Source organism: Macaca thibetana, chromosome 2 (genome assembly GCF_024542745.1).
Source record: "Macaca thibetana thibetana isolate TM-01 chromosome 2, ASM2454274v1, whole genome shotgun sequence".
In the NCBI taxonomy this organism is placed as follows: domain Eukaryota; kingdom Metazoa; phylum Chordata; class Mammalia; order Primates; family Cercopithecidae; genus Macaca; species Macaca thibetana.
In genome coordinates this window covers 16,305,409-16,325,344 of record NC_065579.1, presented here as the reverse complement: position 1 = coordinate 16,325,344, position 19,936 = coordinate 16,305,409, and the positions used below count along the sequence as shown (strand labels likewise).

Below are 19,936 nucleotides of genomic sequence, written 5' to 3'. Positions count from 1 at the left end.
CTCTGATCATTGGCTTGAACACCTGCCTTGTGCTACACTCTGCTGGGCACTTTTACTTCTATCGTTCATCAAGGTAAGCAGTTGCGGTATTTCCACTTTACATATGAGAGATGTAATGTGACTTGTCCAAGGACTGGAACTGAGGTCACTGCTCTTTCTACTGAAAAGTGCTGTGTTCTGGTGACTCATCCAAGTGAATAAATTCATCAAGTCCTCACTGGGGTACTGCACAGGTTAGGGGCCATGTAGGAGTCAGGCATACAGAGATCAAGAGTCTCAGCTATACTTCCAGGAGGGTGGGACAGTCACGGCCTTGGCAGCCACTGCCGCCCCAGCTCCCAGCACAAGAATTGGCACCTGGTGTGATAGTTCGTGGTCAAATTCCCTGGGCCAGAATCAACCACTTGACACACATGTGACTTCTCATGATGGTCTTTTTTTTGCTGTATCAACTTGGTGAAGCTACAGTTCCCAGTTACTCAACTAAATACGAACCTAGATGTTTCTGAGAGGTATTTTGTAGATGTGGATCAAGTTCATTATTAGTTGTCTTTAAGTAAGAGAGATTACAGAGATCATCTGGATGGGATAGATTCAGCTGAAAGGTCTAAAGAGCAGAGCCAAGTCTTTCTAAAGGAAGCAATTCCATCTGTAGATGGCCACTTCCGTGTCTGCTCCATGGATCCTGGACCTGCCTGAATAGCCCCCACAATCATATACGCCAATTCTGCCTAATCTCTTAATGTAGATCTCCTAGGGTTCTGTTTCTCTGGTTGAACCCTAGCTAGTACACCTCTCTTTGCCCTAACCTCTTTACGCCTCAGTTTCTTGTCTTAATATAGGGAAAATAGTAGTATCTACCTCACAGTGTTGACTTGAGGATAGCACAAGTAAAACATTGAACCCAGGTACCTGGTAAGATCCCAACAAGTATGAAATATTATTATTCATGTAGTAGTAGCTATTATTATTAATAAAGTCATGCCCCTAAGAAAGAAGGTTATGGACTAATGGGGACCTTTAAAAAAAATAATTACGGCCAGGCACAGTGGCTCACGCCTATAATCCCAGCACTTTGGGAGGATGAGGCGGGTGGATCATGAGGTCAGGAGTTTGAGATCAGCCTGGCCAATATGGTGAAACCCTGTTTCTACTAAAAATACAAAAATTAGCCAGACGTGGTGACGTGTGCCTGTAGTCCCAACTACTCGGGAAGCTGAAGCAGAAGAATCGTTTAAACCTCGGGGGCGGAGGTTGCAGTGAGCCGAGATCATGCCACTGCATTCCAGTCTGGGAGACAGAGCGAGACTCTGTCTCGGGGAAAAAAAAAAAAATTACAACATAAAGAAATATTTGGTAAAAATATAGATAGGTATAAAGTATACCAAGCACTAGGAGAAGAAGTACCTAAGTGTGCCCAGGCCACAGTGAGAAACCGCTGTAAGTATACAATGCAGTTGGCCCAAGTTCCCCCTTGCGTCTGCTTTGGGACCTCAACTCCTAAGAAGATGGTGCTGAGTGAGAAACTCCTTCCTCTCAAAGGCTTTTTAGACCTAATCTATAGAGAAGTATTTCCCAGTGGTTATAATCCTCTTAATGGGAAATCACTCATTTACTCAAATTTTTACTTAGCATCTTTCAAGTGCTAGGTGCTGTGCTAAGGGCTTGGGAATAAACAGGTTAAACCAAAAACACCTTTAGATGGAGGAAGACATGGGGTCAGACAATAAAAAGGTAAACAAATGCCTAATTTCCAAGTGTAATATGTAAATGAACAAAAAGAGCCTGGTGAGAGAATAAACTGAGGGTTTATTCTCCCACCTCCCGCACCCCACTCAGCCATGCCGTGCTCCCCGCAGGTTGAAACCACAGCAGAGCATTCTCCTCCCAGGGCAGCAGTTGGACAATGAGCTGAGGATGGGTGGGAGACACTATCTCACGTTGGGCTTTTGTTGTTGTTCACCTGAGATGCTGTCAGTGTACAACCAAATCCAATGACTCTCAAACTGTGCTCTCAAAGGATCCCATGGTGTTCCACAGACCACACAAATGTTTGCTTCAGCGTTCACAGATGCAGACAGAGGCTGATAAGGGATTTAGGAGTGGTCATAAATTCTCATTCTCACTATTCCAGCCAACCTGCTTCACTAGCAACAAATGCCCCTTTTACCTTCTAAAGTAAATCTGCTCTCATAAAACACCAACTTCACCTGCTCTTACACAGTAAGTATCTAATATTTTTACTCACAAACAACCCACTCTATTGCTTTAAAAACATTTGGAAACTGCTGCTATTAACTAATTTCACATTAACATTTTTTGAAAACTGAAGTTTGAAACTGACTTATTTTCAGAGATGGCAAATTGCCACTAAAAATACATTTTATGGTTACTCATCATCTATCCAAAAAGTACACAGGAAAATTAATTTAGGACTTTTGAAAAAATAATCATTCTGTTCACACAAAGGGTAAATTCACTTTGTACCCTAAATGTGGTTTCCCTGGTGATGGCCCGTATTCAATGCTGCCAGTGCAGATCACTACCTTAAAATTGATCAGCTAGTAAAATTTGTTAGGGTGACAGTTCACAGTTACTGCTTCCATAACAGAGGCTGTGCACGAATTTCTAACCAGGTATTTACTGAATCCATGTGAACCAAGATCACACCAAATCATCCTAAAAGGAGAGGATGCTGAGTTAATATCCATTTATAAAGACAGCAACTTCATTAAAGGGTCTTCCCTATGTGTGTGTAGTAAGTAAATATAACATTGCAATTACATGAACATATAAATTCTCATAGGTGAGATGACATAAACACACATCTCCCTCCACATATCAGACTCTGTAAAAGGTTTCTTTAAAATCATATTAAATTACGCAGCCTCAACCCAGTTAATCTACCCAGTAAACCAGTGCAGCACACAGCTTTCCTCTTTGTCAGATGACTGTGTGCCTGGAAGCAAAAGTAAACAATGAAAAAAGTTTCAAAGAAGGATAATTCCTATTTGTTTCTAAATTTTCACTGCTTAACTAAATCTTTATTTGTGCTTCACACACACACAGTATTCAACAGCACCACCTTTTCCCTCATCATGCTGTGAATCCAAAGCCTCCCTACTGAATTAAGTGTGGTTTTTTTAAGCCTCAAATATCACAACTGAAAAAAAGTATTCATTAAAAACATGTATTAGGGTTGTATTTCTTCAGAAAACATCTAGCAAGGAAGAATTTTATTAAAATTACATTGTACTTCTACCAATTGAACTTGTGTCTATTTAAGTAAGTGTGAGCCACATTAAAAACTATTGTAATAACTAGACATACAAAAGTTAAAGGCCAGGTGCAATGGCTCACCCCTGTAATCCCAGCACTTCGGGAGGCCAAAGCAGGAGAATTGCTTGAGGCCAAGAGTTCAACACCAGCCTGGACAACATAGCAAGATCCCATATTTAGAAAAAACTTTTTAAAAAATTAGCCAGGTATAGTGGCATGTGCCTATACTCCTACTCAGGAGGTTAAGGCAGGAGGATTGCTTAAGCCTAGGAGTTAGAGGGTGCAATGAGTCATGATTGATCTACTATACTCCAGCCTGCAACAGAGTGAGACCAACTCTAAAAAAAAAAAAAAAAGAAAGTTAAAATAGAAAAAATATACAATACAATAAATACCATACATTTCAATCATCACATGCTTAAATAACTGAGGGGATCAAATTAATTTTAAAAAATATACTAGATTCCATTTATAAAACAATTCAAGTGGCACATTAAGAGGCTTATACCATCATCACTTTTCCCCACAGTCACATAGTCATCTAGATGTACACTCACCCAATGCTATAGTCAGAGAAGATTAAATGAGTACCTGACAACCCTCAACCAACTGCCAGGTAGCTGACATATAGTTACCTAAGCAACCCTTGAATACCTCCATATGCCATTTTAAAGGAGCCCTAACAGCTAGAGAATGAGTCCTTAATTCAATTTGTTCATCAGTATGCCTAGTGATTGTGCTAGGGCTGAAAGATGCAAAGATGAATAAGACATGACCTTTAACATAGATATCTGTGGTCTGGCACATAGAAGGTGCTCAATTAATACCTGCAGAACGAAGGTAGGAATGGGTGAGTAAGCAAGCTCACAGTCTAGGGCAGCGCTATCCAAGAGAAACATAAGCCAAGCCACAAATGTGAGACACGTACATAACTTTACGTTTTCTAGTAGGCAAATTTAAAAGGTAGAAAGACCTTCTCCCAACCTGTCCACAGCCCATGCTGGGGGCAATAAATAATAAATAGGTAAAAAGAAATAGGTAGAATAAATTCTAAAATATTTTATTTAACTGAATGGATATATTATGATTTCCTTAGTATGTAAGTATTAAAAATTATGATATATTTTACCTTGTTTTGTACTAAGTCTTTGAAATCTAGAGTGCATTTTATATTACAGCACATCTCCATTCATACTGTGCACATTTCAAGAGCTCATTTTGACTAGCCCCTTTTTAATGTAGTGTGTGTGCATGTGTGTGTGTGTGTGATGGGGTTTGCCTCTATCACCCACGCTGGAGTGCAGTGGTATGATCTTGACTCAGTGCAGCTTCCGCCTCCCAGGCTCAAAGGATTCTCCCACCTCAGTCTCCCAAATAGCTGGGACCACAGGTGCATGCCACCACACCCAGCTACTTTCATGCATTTTTGGTAGAGATGGGATTTCATTAAGACGATCCTGTTGCCCAGGCTTGTCTTAAACTCCTGAGCTCAGGCGATCCTCTCGCCTCGGCCTCCCAATCCTCGGCTGGGATTACAGGCATGAGCCACCACGCCCTGCCCCTTTTTTTAATTCTATAAAGACACCGTGGTCAATGAAAGCAGTTGGGCCTGAAGAAACAGGAAATGACGACAGCTTGAACATATGGAAGGGATAAATGGATGCAGGAAGAGCTCATGGGACCACCTTGACAGTTGCTGTCGTTGCAGGTTGGCCAATTTGAGATCTAGTACTGCCATCAATTGTCTTTGCAATTTAATCTAAATTGTGCTTAAGTGCCTTGACATGAGTCTCTATTGTTACAGTGTTCTGTTGAGTCATGGTCAGGGCATCATAAACAGTCTCTGATCCAAAAAATGGTCCAAATCGTTCTTCAACGCACTGAAGGATCACTTTCTGCTGACCGATGGTTGCTACAAGAGCATTGAAAATGATTGCAAGGTTTGGTATGTACGGTTTGATATCATCAAGGGCAAGATCAGATCTCAAGGTGATGCCTTGGACTAGGTTCTCCATCGACAGACCTGCCATCTTCGTTGGTTTGGACGCAGAGTGAGTGATCATACATCTGTGCTCTGGCCACTGTCCACCAAAGCCTTCACATCACTCACCTATCAGTGCTTTCTCTTGCTTTGGAAGTGCCGTCTGTCTGCGCTTCTCCTCCTCGGCTGTTTCTTGGTTCTTCGTTGCTTGCCAGTGGATATCTTGCAGTGGCAGGCATATCATCCCATCTCACTCGATAAAACCTCCTGCATCACCATCGTAGATCTTAAGTCTTCTGGTACGCTCAACTTTTCCTAGTGGAGCCAAGATATGAATGTTTCCATATCAAGTAAAGATACGGAACATTTCTATTTTGGCAGAAAGTTCTGTTGAGCGGTGGGCCTCCCAACAGAGGAGGTACTGAGTCCCCAATGAGGACAAGAAGGGGCACTGAGGGTTGGGAGATGGAGGAGGACACACCGCAGGAAGCTGGGCTTGTGGGCCACCCAGGAGAGTTTGACCTTTATCCTATGGACAGTGGGGAATCAAAAAGGTTTGGGGTTTTGTTTTAATAGCAGAAAGGTGACACGATAAAATATTTCCATTTAGGAAGGTGGTTTTCTGGAGATAGAGCAAGGCATGAACTAAAAGAGTGACTGACAATGGCAAGGGAGGAGACAAATTGGAAACACAGATGCACAGGCCAGAATCAATCCACAAGGAAGTCTCTTCCAGTCCAGGATTTTTTTTTTTTTTCTTTTGAGAAAGAGTCTTGCGCAGTCACCTAGGGTGGAGTGCAGTGGCGCCATCATTGCTCATTGCAACTTCAAACACCTGGGCTCAAGCAATCCTCCCACTTCAGCCTCCTGAGTGGTTGGGACTACAGGCAGGAGCCACCACACCCAGCAAATCTGTAAATTTTTTTTGAAATGGAGTCTGTGTGGCCAAGGCTGGTCTTGAACTCCTGGACTCAAGCAATCCTCCTACCTCGCCTCCCAAAGTGCTGGAATTACAGGCGTGATTCACTGCACCCAGCCCCCTAAGACTTCTTATTCAATGCAATAAATGACTCTTTATTTGAGATTATATTCCTTTGGGGGCATCAAGATGTTTTTACGAGATAGTGGAAACCAGAGATTATGACTACTTTCAAAATGTCCTTTCTGGGTAAATTTTAAAATAGCAATACTATGTTGCTTCTAAAATTCTATTTCTAAAACTTCGTTTGCAAGGAAAATCCAAAATTCTGGGAATCATTGTTTTAAACAACTTCTGGAGCTTATTAATATGACTATAGGGTCCAATGTATATACATTATTCTGTATACTTATTTTCCTACTCATTTTATGCATACATGTCCATGTAGTAATAATACTGACATGATTCTTATCTTAAATTACTATAGAGTAATTAAGAATCTAAAATGTATTATTGTTTAGTCATTCCCTTAATGTCTTGTATTGAATCTATGCCTTTATTAGTATGAATAGCTTTATCCAAATTAATTTTCTTCCTCCTAGTCCCAGTTCCATAAATTGTTTCCTCAGGTATGATTCCCAGCAGGAAATGTATGGGTCACTGGCAATGCAGTTTATGTTTCATTCTTATTATACATCACCAGATTGCAGCAAAAAGACAATCTGCAGCACAGTCAACATTTCTTACTACCCCAACCAATAATGGGCTAGAATTAATTCTGATAATTTCACAAACAGTTGCCTTAATTTTCATTTCTTGAATTGCTAAAGAGAATATATCTGTTCCTCATGATGACAGTCTCTGAAATTCCCTATACTGATCTCTCCTAACCACTTCCTGAGAAGATGCTGGGTTCCAACCTTTGGTATCTCAATTCTTTATATTTTGGATAACCATTTAATCTTTCAAACTGTCCCATTATTTTCACCAATGCTGTAGCATTCCATTTACTATTTACTCTATTGCCTTTGGCTGGGCTATTTCTCTTTTATTCTCCTGATATTCTGGCACATCTGTCTTGTGTATGATGATTTTCTCCATTGCTTCTGTGGTCATAAGTTTATCTTCCCTGAACAGCTGGGTTAAAAATGCTATTCCATTTTCTTCTAGCTATTTTATAGATAAATACAGTGGAACCTTAAAGCAGTGACTTTTTTGCTCTGAAATTAATAACTGCGGAACTTTCTAGTATGAGTGCAATTTGCTCGGATAGTTCCCAAGGTGGACCTGGCCACATCACAAAATGACAAACACCACAGAACAGCTACCCATCTCCCATCAGGAGTGAAGGTGGACACAGTGTCTGAGGACTGAAACTTTAAACTCTTCCTAAAGGGGCTCGGCACCCTAAAGTTCTCTCCATTACCAGTGTTGGCACTTATATGTCAACAATCTTACTTAAATTTTGAGTAATAAAAGTTATCAATATACAAAAAGCAAGGACCTGAAGAAATATACCATCACCCAAGAGTACAAAAACCAAACCAAATGGCTATAGAGGCATTTCACCTACTTTTTCTTTTTCCTTTTTGAGATGGGGTCTTGCTGTGTTGCCCAGGCTGGTTTTGAACTCCTGGCCTCAAGCAATCCTCTTGCCTCAGCTTCCCAAGTAGATGGAATTACAGGTGCATGCCACCGGACCTGGTTTCACCTAATTATTTTTCATATCATGAAACTCTATGGGAAATTTCAATAGCTTTCCCCAATAGATAGACAACAGAGAAAAAACAATATAAAGGGAAAAAAAGCATACATGTATTCATTTACAAAATTTAGATCACTCTGTATAGATTTTTACGTATCTACATCTGTAATATATAGGGGAAAAAACCCAAAAGTAAATTCATTGAAAGATTAACAGTGGTTACCTGTAGGGAGGTAGAATTATATGTAATTTTAATTTTCTTAATACATTTTTTGCAATATAAACTTGCATTATAGACTTTGTATAAATTAAACTTCTTTGTACAACCACACACAAAAGCCATACTTCTATTCTTTTAAAAAATTGAATTCTTTTTAAATGAAGGTGGAAAAGATTCTGTTGAATCAAATGCTACTAATTAATCATGCTAAAGTACCTCAACCTTTATTTAGGTCACTGCTCAATACACACGAGTCCTAAGAAAAAAAATTTTTTTTCATACATACAGGCTTATCATTTATAACAGTAAGTCTACAGAGATTCATTATAATACAATAAAGAAAACTATCAAAATACCATAAACTTTCACCTGCCTTTGTTCAAGGTCACGGTTTCAAATGACTCATAAACTAATCTGCAATGAGGTCTACATAAAAGTGAAATGATGGTATCATAGTTAAGTGTTGTATCATTTTATCACTGCCAGTTAATGTAACGGTATTTATCTAACAGGAACTTTTTATAAAACTTAACTATTCTTTAAAATACTCTAGCAGGAAAAATAAAGTGGTGGGGGAATTAAAAATAGATAAAACAAGAACAACGGAAAATTTAAATTGTTAAAGTAAGGTGATGGATATAGGGTTGCATTACTATTCTATTTTGCATATATTTGAACATTTTTCATTATACAATGTTTTGAAAAGGTGCTAAGAAAAATAAAAAGAAATATAAACCCGTGCACAATCATTCATCATATCAACTAATGTAACACAATTAAGCTAATAGCCACTTTTTCTTTTTCTTTTTTCTGAGACACAGCCTCGCTCTGCTGCCCAGGCTGGAGTGCAGTGGGGCTATCTCGGCTCACTGCAGCCTCTGGCTCCTCAGTTCAAGCGATTATCCTGCCTCAGCCTCTTAAGTAGCTGGGACTACAGTCACGTGCCACCATGCCCAGTTAATTTTTGTGTTATTAGTAGAGATGGTGTTTCACCATGTTGGCCAGGCTGGTCTCGAACTCCTGACCTCAAGTGATCCACCCACCTTGGCCTCCCAAAGTGCTGGGATTACAGGCATGGGCCACCAGGCCTGGCCCACTTTTTTCCTTTTTAACACATCAGGATGACTATTTCAAAGTAAGCATTCTACCTGAAAATTCCAGTAGAATTCTGACTCTGTACTTTTTCTTTATTAGGCAAGACAGAGTATATACATGTAAAATCTTTCAAGAAAAAAATGTGTCTTTCGTATGCATCTACAGATTTGACTCTGATTTTAGACTGTCCTTCCTGGGCCAGATTCAGAACCAAGATAGTCAGCTATCAGAGCACTACACCTGGCTTGTGACATTTAAAAACGAAAGCAAGATGCATGCTAACTCAAGCAGCAGCAAGACTCTAGTCTAGGAGTCTCATTCTGTGTGACACAGAGGAAGAGCCCTGCCACTTTCTCTAAGAGGAAAGCAAACTGGTCTGTACCCAAGTAAGCTGCAGAGCAAAAAAATCTCAGCACTCAAAGGAAGTAGGCAACCAAAACCAACATCATTTATTTGAGAGTCTGTTCTCTATAACAGCTGCAGAGGATGACAGGGATACTAAGGATGTGGGATCCCCAAACTGATGACTTCCCAGTGCATCAAAAGCAAAATTTAAACGGAACCTCATGTCACTTTTATAAGGCACAATTAAAGAGTTTTCATTATCACAAATGATCCTCTTATTTCCCCAGAGAAGGCTGGCAAAGCCTGTTTTATTTCCATTTTACAGGTATAGAAACAGAGGTTTGGAGCTGTTAAAAGAGATGCTCTTAAACAACAGTCTTCTGACTTCAAGGACAGTATTCTTTTCACTACCCAACACCCCCCGTGGAGTGTGTCTATGAAGGGAAGGAGGAGAGGAGAGAAAAAGTGAAGCAGGGCAGAAAATGGGGGGAATCTGCGTTATGTCCGACACTTCCTGAGTTTCAAAACACCCAGAGCTATTTTCTTATTATCCATGGAGTTGGGCCTAGTCTTTGCTACAAGCGTGGATTTAACTGTACTTCCATTTACATCCATATTTTTGTACGCTTGCTTTCTCCGCTTTCTGAATTCTGAGAGAAGTCTCCTAACAATTCGCTTAACCTAAGAAGAAATAGGAACAATTAACTTTTTTTAAACCAGGAGGGACTGTCATAGCGGTGTAGCTGGGAGGTTTGCTGCTGGTCCTCTCTCCATAAATCAAGACGGCGCAAAGGAAGAGGAGTCGGCAGAGCCCCTGTCACAGCCCCCACCTCCCCGGGGCTGCTTAACCTAGTAGGAGAGCAAAGCCTACCTCTCTGACTTCGTGAAGCTGGCCGGAATACTGACTCTTGGCTCTTCGGGCGGCTGCAGGCGACTTGTGATGCGTGATTGTGACAACACCGGGGGCCCCCACACTGAGGTGTCTCTGGCTACAGGGAGACGCAGAATTGGGTGTTCCATGTGGGAGCAAAGTGAGACTTCGGCTTCGGGAGCCTGGAGCACTCTAGAATAAGCAACAGGTGTCAAAACTCAACAACTGACCTGCAGAACACAACTAAGTGTTGGCTTCTATTCATTTTGGACCTCTTCATCTTTCCCCCACATCTCTTTAGGGAGATGAAGGTACGGGGGAGGTATAACAACACTGCATGCCCAAATCCCACAGATACTCACTGAACTGCCCCTTCCATTAGCTGTCCTTCTGGTTTCATCTCCAACTGTGCTTCCTGTCCTACATGATGGCCATGAACAGCTATTCAAAATCCTGCCCCCCACCCTCCCCGACCCACACACCATGGACGCTCATGGAGCTCTGCCTCTCTACCTATTATTTCCTCTTCCCAGAATGCCCTTCCTCTGTGGCTGGTCAGCCTCTGCTGAACCTTGAAACTCAGCATGGTGTTCCCTGCTCTGTGAAGCATTTCCCTGGCTTTCTCAGCCTCTCTTCTGCTCTTATTCCACTGCATCCAGATTACATTGATTATCCAGTTATACTTTCTTAAGAGATGCTTTCATGCTCATCTTTATTTCCCCAAGGTCTGGCATATCACAATTGTTTAATTTATTAAGTGCTTAATAATGTCGGCTGTATGCATGAACTAAGCTGTCCACCAATTATTCCTCATTTGTTAGTCCAGTGTTTACATTTCATCCTGTGGTAATATATAATCCAAATTACAATCTAGCTGATGATAAAAACGGCATCTCAACTTAGTGGAGATGGATTTTTCAGTAAATGTTGGGATAACTGGGAAGCCATCTGAATAACAAAGCTGGATTCATCTCCCAGATCACAGACCTCGAATGGATCAAAGATTTAAGAAAAACTAACAGTACTAGAAGAAAACTTGTAACCATGGGATAGGAAAGGCCTAACACTTTGAAATCCCAAAGCTATACCAGAAAAGCTTAGCCGAGTGCGATGGCTCACGCCTGTAATCCCAGCACTTTGGGAGGCCAAGGCAGGTGGATCACCTGAGGTCAGGAGTTCGAGACCAGCCTGACCAACATGGAGAAACCCCGTCTCTACTAAAAATACAAAATTAGCCAGGCGTGGTGGCGCATGCCTGTAATCCCAGCTACTCAGGAGGCTGAGGCAGGAGAATCGCTTGAACCTGGGAGGCGGAGGTTGCCGTGAGCCGAGATCACGCCATTACACTTCAGCCTGGGCAACAAGAGCAAAACTCCGTCTCAAAAAAGAGAAAAGAACAGAAAAAAGAAAATCTTGATAAATTTGATTACCTAAAAACTGGAAACTTCTGCAAAGGAAACAAATAGACCAACAAAATACCCCACTACGACCACCAACAAAGCCAACCTATAAACTAGGAAAATTGTGGAGCTGGAAATAATTATTAAAATGGGCCAAGGTATGAAGACAGCTTACAAAAAAAGAAATATAAAGGGCTTTTAACACATAGGAAAATATGTTCAACTGTACTCAGAAGATAAATGTAAATTCAAACTACTTTAGATAATCATCTTTCACCCATCAGATTGGCAAAAATTCAAAAGTCTGAGTACACAATCTGTCAACAGGGCCACAGAGAAACAAGTTTGTGGAAGTCAAAAAGATGGCAAAACCCTGAGAACAGCAATCAGCAGACCCGTCACAGATACAAACATATCTCCCCTGGCTCCAGCAATCCCGTCTGGGAATGTATCCTCCAGACATACCTGCAGCCAGGTGAAATGCTCTATGTCCCTGTTAGTCACCGCAGCACTATGTTTGATGGCAAAGGACAGAAAACAATCCAAATGTCCGTCAGCACGCGACGGGTTAAATAAATTATGGTACATCTATGTAATGGAATACTACCAAGCTATAAAACAATAATGAGAGAGGTTTCTACGAATTGATCTGGAAATATCTCTCAGCTAGATAGTTAAGTGAAGGAAGGCACATAATTGTTCTATAGTATGCAAAGTATAGCTTTTCCAACATGAGGTACATAAGTATTTTTGTTATTTAACTTGTTGAAAATTATTTGCTTAAAACAAACATACTGCGGAAGGATACATATAAAACTATCAAGTGGCTGTTTATTTGTGCAGAAGCAGGGAATGAGAGGGTAGAAACAGAAGAGGGGAGAATTTTTCACTGTATACTTTTTATATTCTTCCACTTTGAACTATATGAATGTATTCCCTATTGCAAACATTTTAATTCTGCATAAACTTTACATTCTAATTGTTCCTATACTTCATCTCAGCTTGAGAAAAGGCAACTTAGATAATGTAGAAATCATCTAGCTCCTACAGTTCAAAGATTTCCTGAATACCTACTATGTGCCTAGGTAAATACATACTGTGTAGTGTCAGGAAGAAAACAAAATGTATGAGACAGTTTTTCACCATAGATACCTATAATATTGCTGGGGATGTAAGATGCAAATATACAGAGACAGACGGAGGGAAACATACACAGATGCACACTTACAAGATGGTGCATAACAGGGGCTAATTTGGCAATACAGCCAGAAAATGTCAAAGAAGTGAGCTCATCTCGTCACGGCAGGATGTTCCAAGGGTGATGGGCCTGAAGCCTGAGTAGGCTTTGGGAAGCTAGACAGGCAAGGCAGCACACGACATAGCAACTCAACAGTCTGGATACCGAGGTAGTCTTAGCCTCAGGCCTCAGCTAACAAGCACAGCTCTAAACACTGTTAAACATTAATGATTCATCATTCTACAGATCACCAGGGGATGGAGGAGTGGGGTGAGAGCCAGGGTAGAAATCAGAGTTTTGGTTCACCTTGAAATACCGCAGATTGTAAAGATTCTCTGGATTTGACTTGGACATAATGAATTAGAATGCAGATAAAGATAGGAAATAACCATATGTTAGGTAATTGGAGAAATGTGTGGTCTAAGAACTATATATATCTTGATCAAAATGAGCTATAATAATCACCTACTTTCAGCTTCAATCTTTTCACTTGGAGAGTAGAGGGAGAAAGAGGATATTTCTTTAATAACAGTAAATTTGCCTAAGTATTAAGAGTCCACTGAAATATATTTTGACTGTCAGCGAGGCTTATTCCAGTCCAGGAAAAGGCAGATTTCTTTCCCTGGGCTTTGAAACCAGACACATAAGTTTCATTCTTCATACACACACCTCTATCCCCACTTCTCCCCTACCAAACCCCTGTTCTTGCCACGTGATCTGGGGTGAGTTATTTAAGCTTTCTCATTAAGCATCAATTTCCTAATCTTTAAAAAGAGAAATAATAACATTGACCCTTAAACATCATCATGAAATTTAAATTAGATTATGCATATAAAATGCTTAGCACAGTGCCTGACATGTAGAAGCTGCATGGACAACGTTTGTTTCCTAATATCACTGAAAACTTGAACAATGAAAACCTTATGGATTTTTTAAAATGTTAAGAAGTTGCTTAGCACAAAATCATAAGCAGTTGCTGAGTCGCTGACCTTCTTATTTTCTATAGGGTCAGACTGGTCAGAAGCCCAAAACATAATTAAATACTTACAGGGTCAGCCATTAAATATCAAGATTGTAGGGAAAACACACAGACAGACACACACACACACACACACACACACCCCCTAATTCTGAGTAGAAATAAGGACTCATCAGAAATCAGAGAGGAAGACAGCTCTGGCAATAGACACCTTTGCCTGTAGCAGTATCACCATGAATGGCAATAAATCAAGAAATTCACCCAAGAGCAAAATTATTCCATGGTGAATGTCTAACCCCATGATCATTATTTAATGGTTGGCTGTCATCTGAATTTACAAGCAGTAAATCTGAGTCAAAAAGCCTTTAATTTTCCATTAACTGGGGATTCTCACAGTGTAATTCACATCCATGCCTCCTTTCAGGATAAACATGAACAAAAAAGTCTTACCCTTGGTAAATCCCACAGTCACTACAAGAACAAGTGAGAAAGGCAGCAAATTGTAGCCACTATAAACGAGCAGGCTGTGTTTCCACAAGGCAGCCTGTCTACAATCTCCAGGTTTTGTTTCAAAATTATGCTTGCATGTCATAAAAGCCTATTTTTGCTATTAATTTAAAATATTAACAGAGTCTGAGAAACAACATGGCAGGTTTTTGTTCCAAATATTTACTTCAGTGGGGGTGACTAGAAACTCCAAGTGTGCCATCTGTGGGAAATTCTGAGTCAAGAGCAAGTTTCTTCATCCTTTGCTTAGGAGAATTGTCCCTCACACAGCCATCGGTGCTCATCTGGCTACTCCTTATGTCCCCTCGCTTCATAAGCACCTGGCTGATGATGGGGTGACAGCAAAAAAGAGTGTGGGAGCGGGTGAGACCAAGTGCTAATGCTCACAGCCTGTCCAGGCATCTGCACACAATCACACAGGCCTCTTGGTCTTTCCCTCCATTCTCATTGAATGATTCCTAAATTTCCCAAGTTTGCAAAGAGAAGACAAAACACACATACTCTTTGTATCTGCTGGCCAAAACCGCCATTTAGGAAAGGAGAGCATTCTTGGAAAAGGAGAGGAATCATTAGAAAGAATCTGTCCAACCAAGGTAAACGGGCAACAAGCCTGGGAGATAGAAGCCAAGTGCGAGAAAGCTTAGAGCGAGAAGCACTGGACCATCTACAGGCCCAGTACCAATCCAGTACTATGGACAATGTGGGGAGTGGTTAAGAGCACACTTTCTCAAGTCAACTGCCTGAGTTCAAATCTGGGCTCCACCACTTGCAAACTGTGTAACCTAGAAAATGTAGGTATCTTCCTTTCTAAAGTTTAATATTACCTACTTCATTGGGTTGTTGGAGAAAGATATGAGAAGAGACACATAAAGCATGTGTCATAAAGTATGCAATAAATACCATCATTAATAAATAAAATGAGGTCTTCAAGCCTCATTATAGGTGAATGGCTGTTAAGTGGTCCCTGACTGAACTATATGGCCATTTTGGTCCTTGGTATCTTAAGTAGTCACAGTCTTAAGGCTTCCTTAACTTTAAAAGATAGTCATCCTAATTACTAAAAAACCACTTGCTTCAGAGAAAAAAAATGCACTTAAAATATGATTTCACATTTTCAGAAACCCACCTGTTATAGAAAGCAAAGTTCCCTATAAATTAATCCAATCTACATGGTTTACCAAAAAGAAATAATTAGTTTAAATAATGGAAAGTTTCCCTTAATACTTGCAATAAACAAAGTTCCAAATAGAAAAGATCAGCTGGTCCTAAAAACCTCTTAAGACATGTATCAAAAGTTTGTAATTGCTGAACTAGCATTAAAAGGAGGCAAGGGAGGAAAGGGGGTATAAGATCTCAAATAGACATTTGAGACAACCACATCTACTGTAGAAAATTTTTCTGATGTGAAAAATTTCTGAGCACCAACTAATTGTAACAATATTCAAATGACATTTACTTTGAAACATATTTTCCTCACTTCCTTTAATTCCTTCATAGCAAGGAGGAAAAAAAGATACTATATTTCAGAAAAAAATAGCCCAAGGGAAACAGAAAAATCCAACAAGTCTGGAAATGTATTTTGAAGAACAAATTTAACCAACTAAAATCATTGGATTGTATTTCTTCTATTCCTCTAAAAAAATTGTGCCATATCTAAATATGTGAAAGCTAAGGATAAAAATCCTTTTCCTCTAAAAGCAAATATACTTCAAAATCAACAAAAAGAAACAGCATAACAATTTTTAAAATAGTATATTAAAATTAGTTGGAATTTCACTTTCCTGACAGTCAACATCTGAATAAAATGTGAACCGTTTCTTAAATGAATCTATTCCAGTATTTTGCTTAATAGCTTCATATTGACCTAATTTGCATTGCTTTGTTTTTGTTTTTTAGTTGTCTATTCTTTCAAGCTTAAACAGACCTAAAGTAGAATTAAAACTGGGAAATTTTCCAAGTTCATTTCCATGATTAGCTTTTCAAATTTGTTCTAGCTCTACTTTTCCAAATTCCTGTTTTCATCCAGAAATACAGTTTCAATATTAAGTAACCAGGCATAGAAAATTTCTTCCTCAAATTTCATCTTCAAATCTTTAATATATCTTAAACATTTTTCACTAACTTTATACCAATACCCTCTCAAATGGCAACATAAATGCATGCAAATATGTATGCAAATGAAAAATTGTGGTTCTTCCAGAGACGACATCTCTAGCCTGCTTCTAAACACTGTCCTGAATCTATGAGTATGCATGCAAATGGCAGATTCCTGAAAAACTGTCACAAGCAAATGCATATATTTCATTTCCTACAAATAGTGAGAAACAAAACTTGACATTTTTTGCTTTTTTCCTCCCATCATTTTCAACTCCTCCATCCCCCAATCATCTAACCCCCCTCCCTCCACCCTCCCCACCTCCTTGCCAATAAATCCTGCTGATTCTTCTTTAACAGTTAATTCAACTGCTCTAGAATCCCTAGTCAATCTCCAGGGCAAACTTGAAGGTCCCAACTCAACTGAAAGCACTGTCCTTGTGCATTTGACCCCCTTCTCTCGCCACTTGCCACAGATCCACCCAGAAGTGTCAAGTGTGATTTCAAAACCTTCCACCTTCTCCCCTTTGCATCCTCCATCCACACCATTTGCTTGGGGGCCTTGCAATTCCAAGTACCAAGACTCCTTTTGGATGCTTTATTCTGAAAACATGAAAGACTCTCTTTCTGCTGACGAAGCTCAATTCGCTGCATTTCTCATGCTTTGGAACTATGCAATTTTAGAGCTAGATGGAATCTCAGACATAATTCTAGTCTAGTCCTTTCCCTTTATAGATCTAAAGTCTACAGCTCCCAAAAGGTAAATGAATCATACAAAACTCGGACCCAAATTATAAATCTCATCCAAGACTCAACTCAGAAAACACCTGATTAGAGATTCAGCCCCTCCAGCTGGGCCTTCACAATTAAAGAAGGACCTCATCATCCAAAATAGTATCTAACACAGGGCAGACTTTAAAATAGTTGCTAGAAAGGAAGAAAGCTGACAACTGTTACACATTTTTATCTTTATTCTTACCCAAAACTTCAACTTAACCACTTATCATCATAAAAATAAACACACAACACTCCTTTGAAAGTAGGGCAATTGTGGGCTATATTCCTAGAATTACGGATCCCCAAAGAAAATAATTTTATTTTTTATATATATAGTAACATAACACAGAGACCGTTAAATGCTGAATTGCCATTTTAATAGAGAAAAAATCTGAAAACTAGGAATAAAAAGAAATTTTCTTAATTAGGCTACAAACCAAAAAATTACAGTAACCATCATATTTAAATCATATTTAATTTTTTAAAAATTAGCTTCATTCCTTTTAATATTAGAAACAAGAATTTCACTACCACTGTTTACTGTAAGCACTAGTCAACAAAATAGGACTAGAAAACAATCACTGTAGATGTGACTGTTTTATTTAAAAAAAAAAAAAGAGTTTCACAATGTTGTCAGATATATGATGAATTTAGAAAACCCAACAGCATTCCTTCATATCAGTGATAACCAATCAGAAAATAGAAAATATCATTCACAATAGCAATAAAAACTATGATGTACAATATTAACCAAATAGGGAGTATACGAGACCTTTACTTTATAGAGAAAAAAAAAATCCATGAAAAGAAATCAATGCAGAATTGAGAAAATGGAAATACACATATCAGATAAATGGATGGGACAACTTAATGTTGTAAAGATGTCAGTTCTCCCCAATTTGCTTTATAATTATTGTAATAAAAATTCCAGCAGGATTTTTTGAGCAACTCAACAAATTTATTCTAATATGTAAATAGAAGAATAAAGTTTCATGAAAGGTCAAGTTAATTTTGAAAAGGAGAGCAAAAGGGAAGAACTCACCCAACCAGATACAAATATTAACAAAGCTACAATGGAAATACACACACACACAAACACATACATATATGTGCATATTACAGTCTAAATATTTGTGTCCCCTCCCCGGTAAAAAAGCTCATATATTGTGGCAGGGCGCGGTGGCTCAAGCCTGTAATCCTAGCACTTTGGGAGGCCAAAGCTGGTGGATCATGAGGTCAGGAGATCGAGACCATCCTGGCTAACACGGTGAAACCCCATCTCTACTAAAAATACAAAAAAATTAGCCAGGCGTGGTGGCGGGCGCCTGTAGTCCCAGCTACTTGGGAGGCTGAGACAGCAGATGGTGTGAACCCGGGAGGCGGAGCTTGCAGTGAGCCGACATTGCGCCACTGCACTCCAGCCCGGGTGACAGAGCAAGACTGCACCCAAAAAAAAAACCTCATGTATCATATATTGAAATCCTAACCCCAAAGTGATGCTATTAGGTGGTAGGGCCTTGGAAGGTGATGAGGACATGAGGATTCACTGCCTCGCTTGAGGTAATTCACTCAGCTGTCTTCAACTGAGGTCCAAAAAAGTCACCACAACTCTCTATGGAACACCATAACCGGGAGCTGAGTTAGCATCTTGGAAAAAAATTACTTTTTAATATCAAAGGCCAACATAGCATACTAATTCTCAGGTATTTAAACAATAAGCTCATTAGGGCTAAACCACATGGAGCTAAATACTTTTAATTGTTTATATGGTTTTTAATTAACTATTCCTAATAACAGGAGTAACGTTTGATGGGCAGTATGTATATAGATGTACAAACAAAATGTAGACTACGCCACGCATAGCACTTAATGTGCATTACTCAGGAGTCATCTGTCTCCATGGCTTACTGCTTCCCCTTGAGGATGGCCTTTCCCAGGCCAGAGACGTTATCTAACCAGCCATGGTGTATTCTGTTGAATTTGATACAGGGCCTCACCTTGCAAAAGCTATGAATGCGGTAAATAAAGAGCAATAAATCCCCCCAACCTCAACTTTTATCACTGGTTAAACCACTGCCTCTTCCCTGAAAACCTAATTTTAAAAATATCAACACTGGTTCATTACTGTCTCTTCTCCTTTTCCAAATAGGCAGAAGAGTCTGGAAAAGACATACATACCACCACACCTACCATACATAAACATGAAATGTCCAAAAAGCAACCTGGCACAACACCAACCAACTCACATTATTCAGAGATTCAGCAAGTATTTAATAAACATCTACTATGTGCCAGGCACTGCTCTCAGGAACGAAGTACAACAATGAGCAAAACAAACACTCCTGTCCTCGTGGAAATGGCATCCTGGTGAGAGAAAGAGGTCCTCCCCACCCACCACCCCCTAAAAAGGTAAATAGGTAAAATATGAAGCAGGGATAGAAAAAAAGAAAACAAACTTGAGGCGGCTTTCCAATTTTAGACAGGTGGCCAGAGAAGGCTTCGTGAGAAGGTAACATTTGATTAAAGA

At 39.6% G+C, this 19,936-nt stretch overlaps 1 protein-coding gene across 5 annotated transcripts in view; it reads right to left on the bottom strand.

Annotated features, from left to right (window-relative positions):
* Positions 1–19,936, bottom strand: part of OSBPL10 (oxysterol binding protein like 10) — a 327,946-nt gene that overhangs the window by 166,347 nt on the left and 141,663 nt on the right. For 4 of the 5 annotated variants that reach the window (XM_050779384.1, XM_050779383.1, XM_050779387.1 and 1 more), the window contains one exon: positions 10,416–10,607. The exons of the other annotated variant lie outside the window; for it this stretch is intronic. In XM_050779384.1, coding sequence (XP_050635341.1) covers positions 10,416–10,607 — 192 coding nt within the window. The remainder of the gene's footprint in view (positions 1–10,415; positions 10,608–19,936) is intronic. 5 annotated transcript variants of the gene reach the window in all.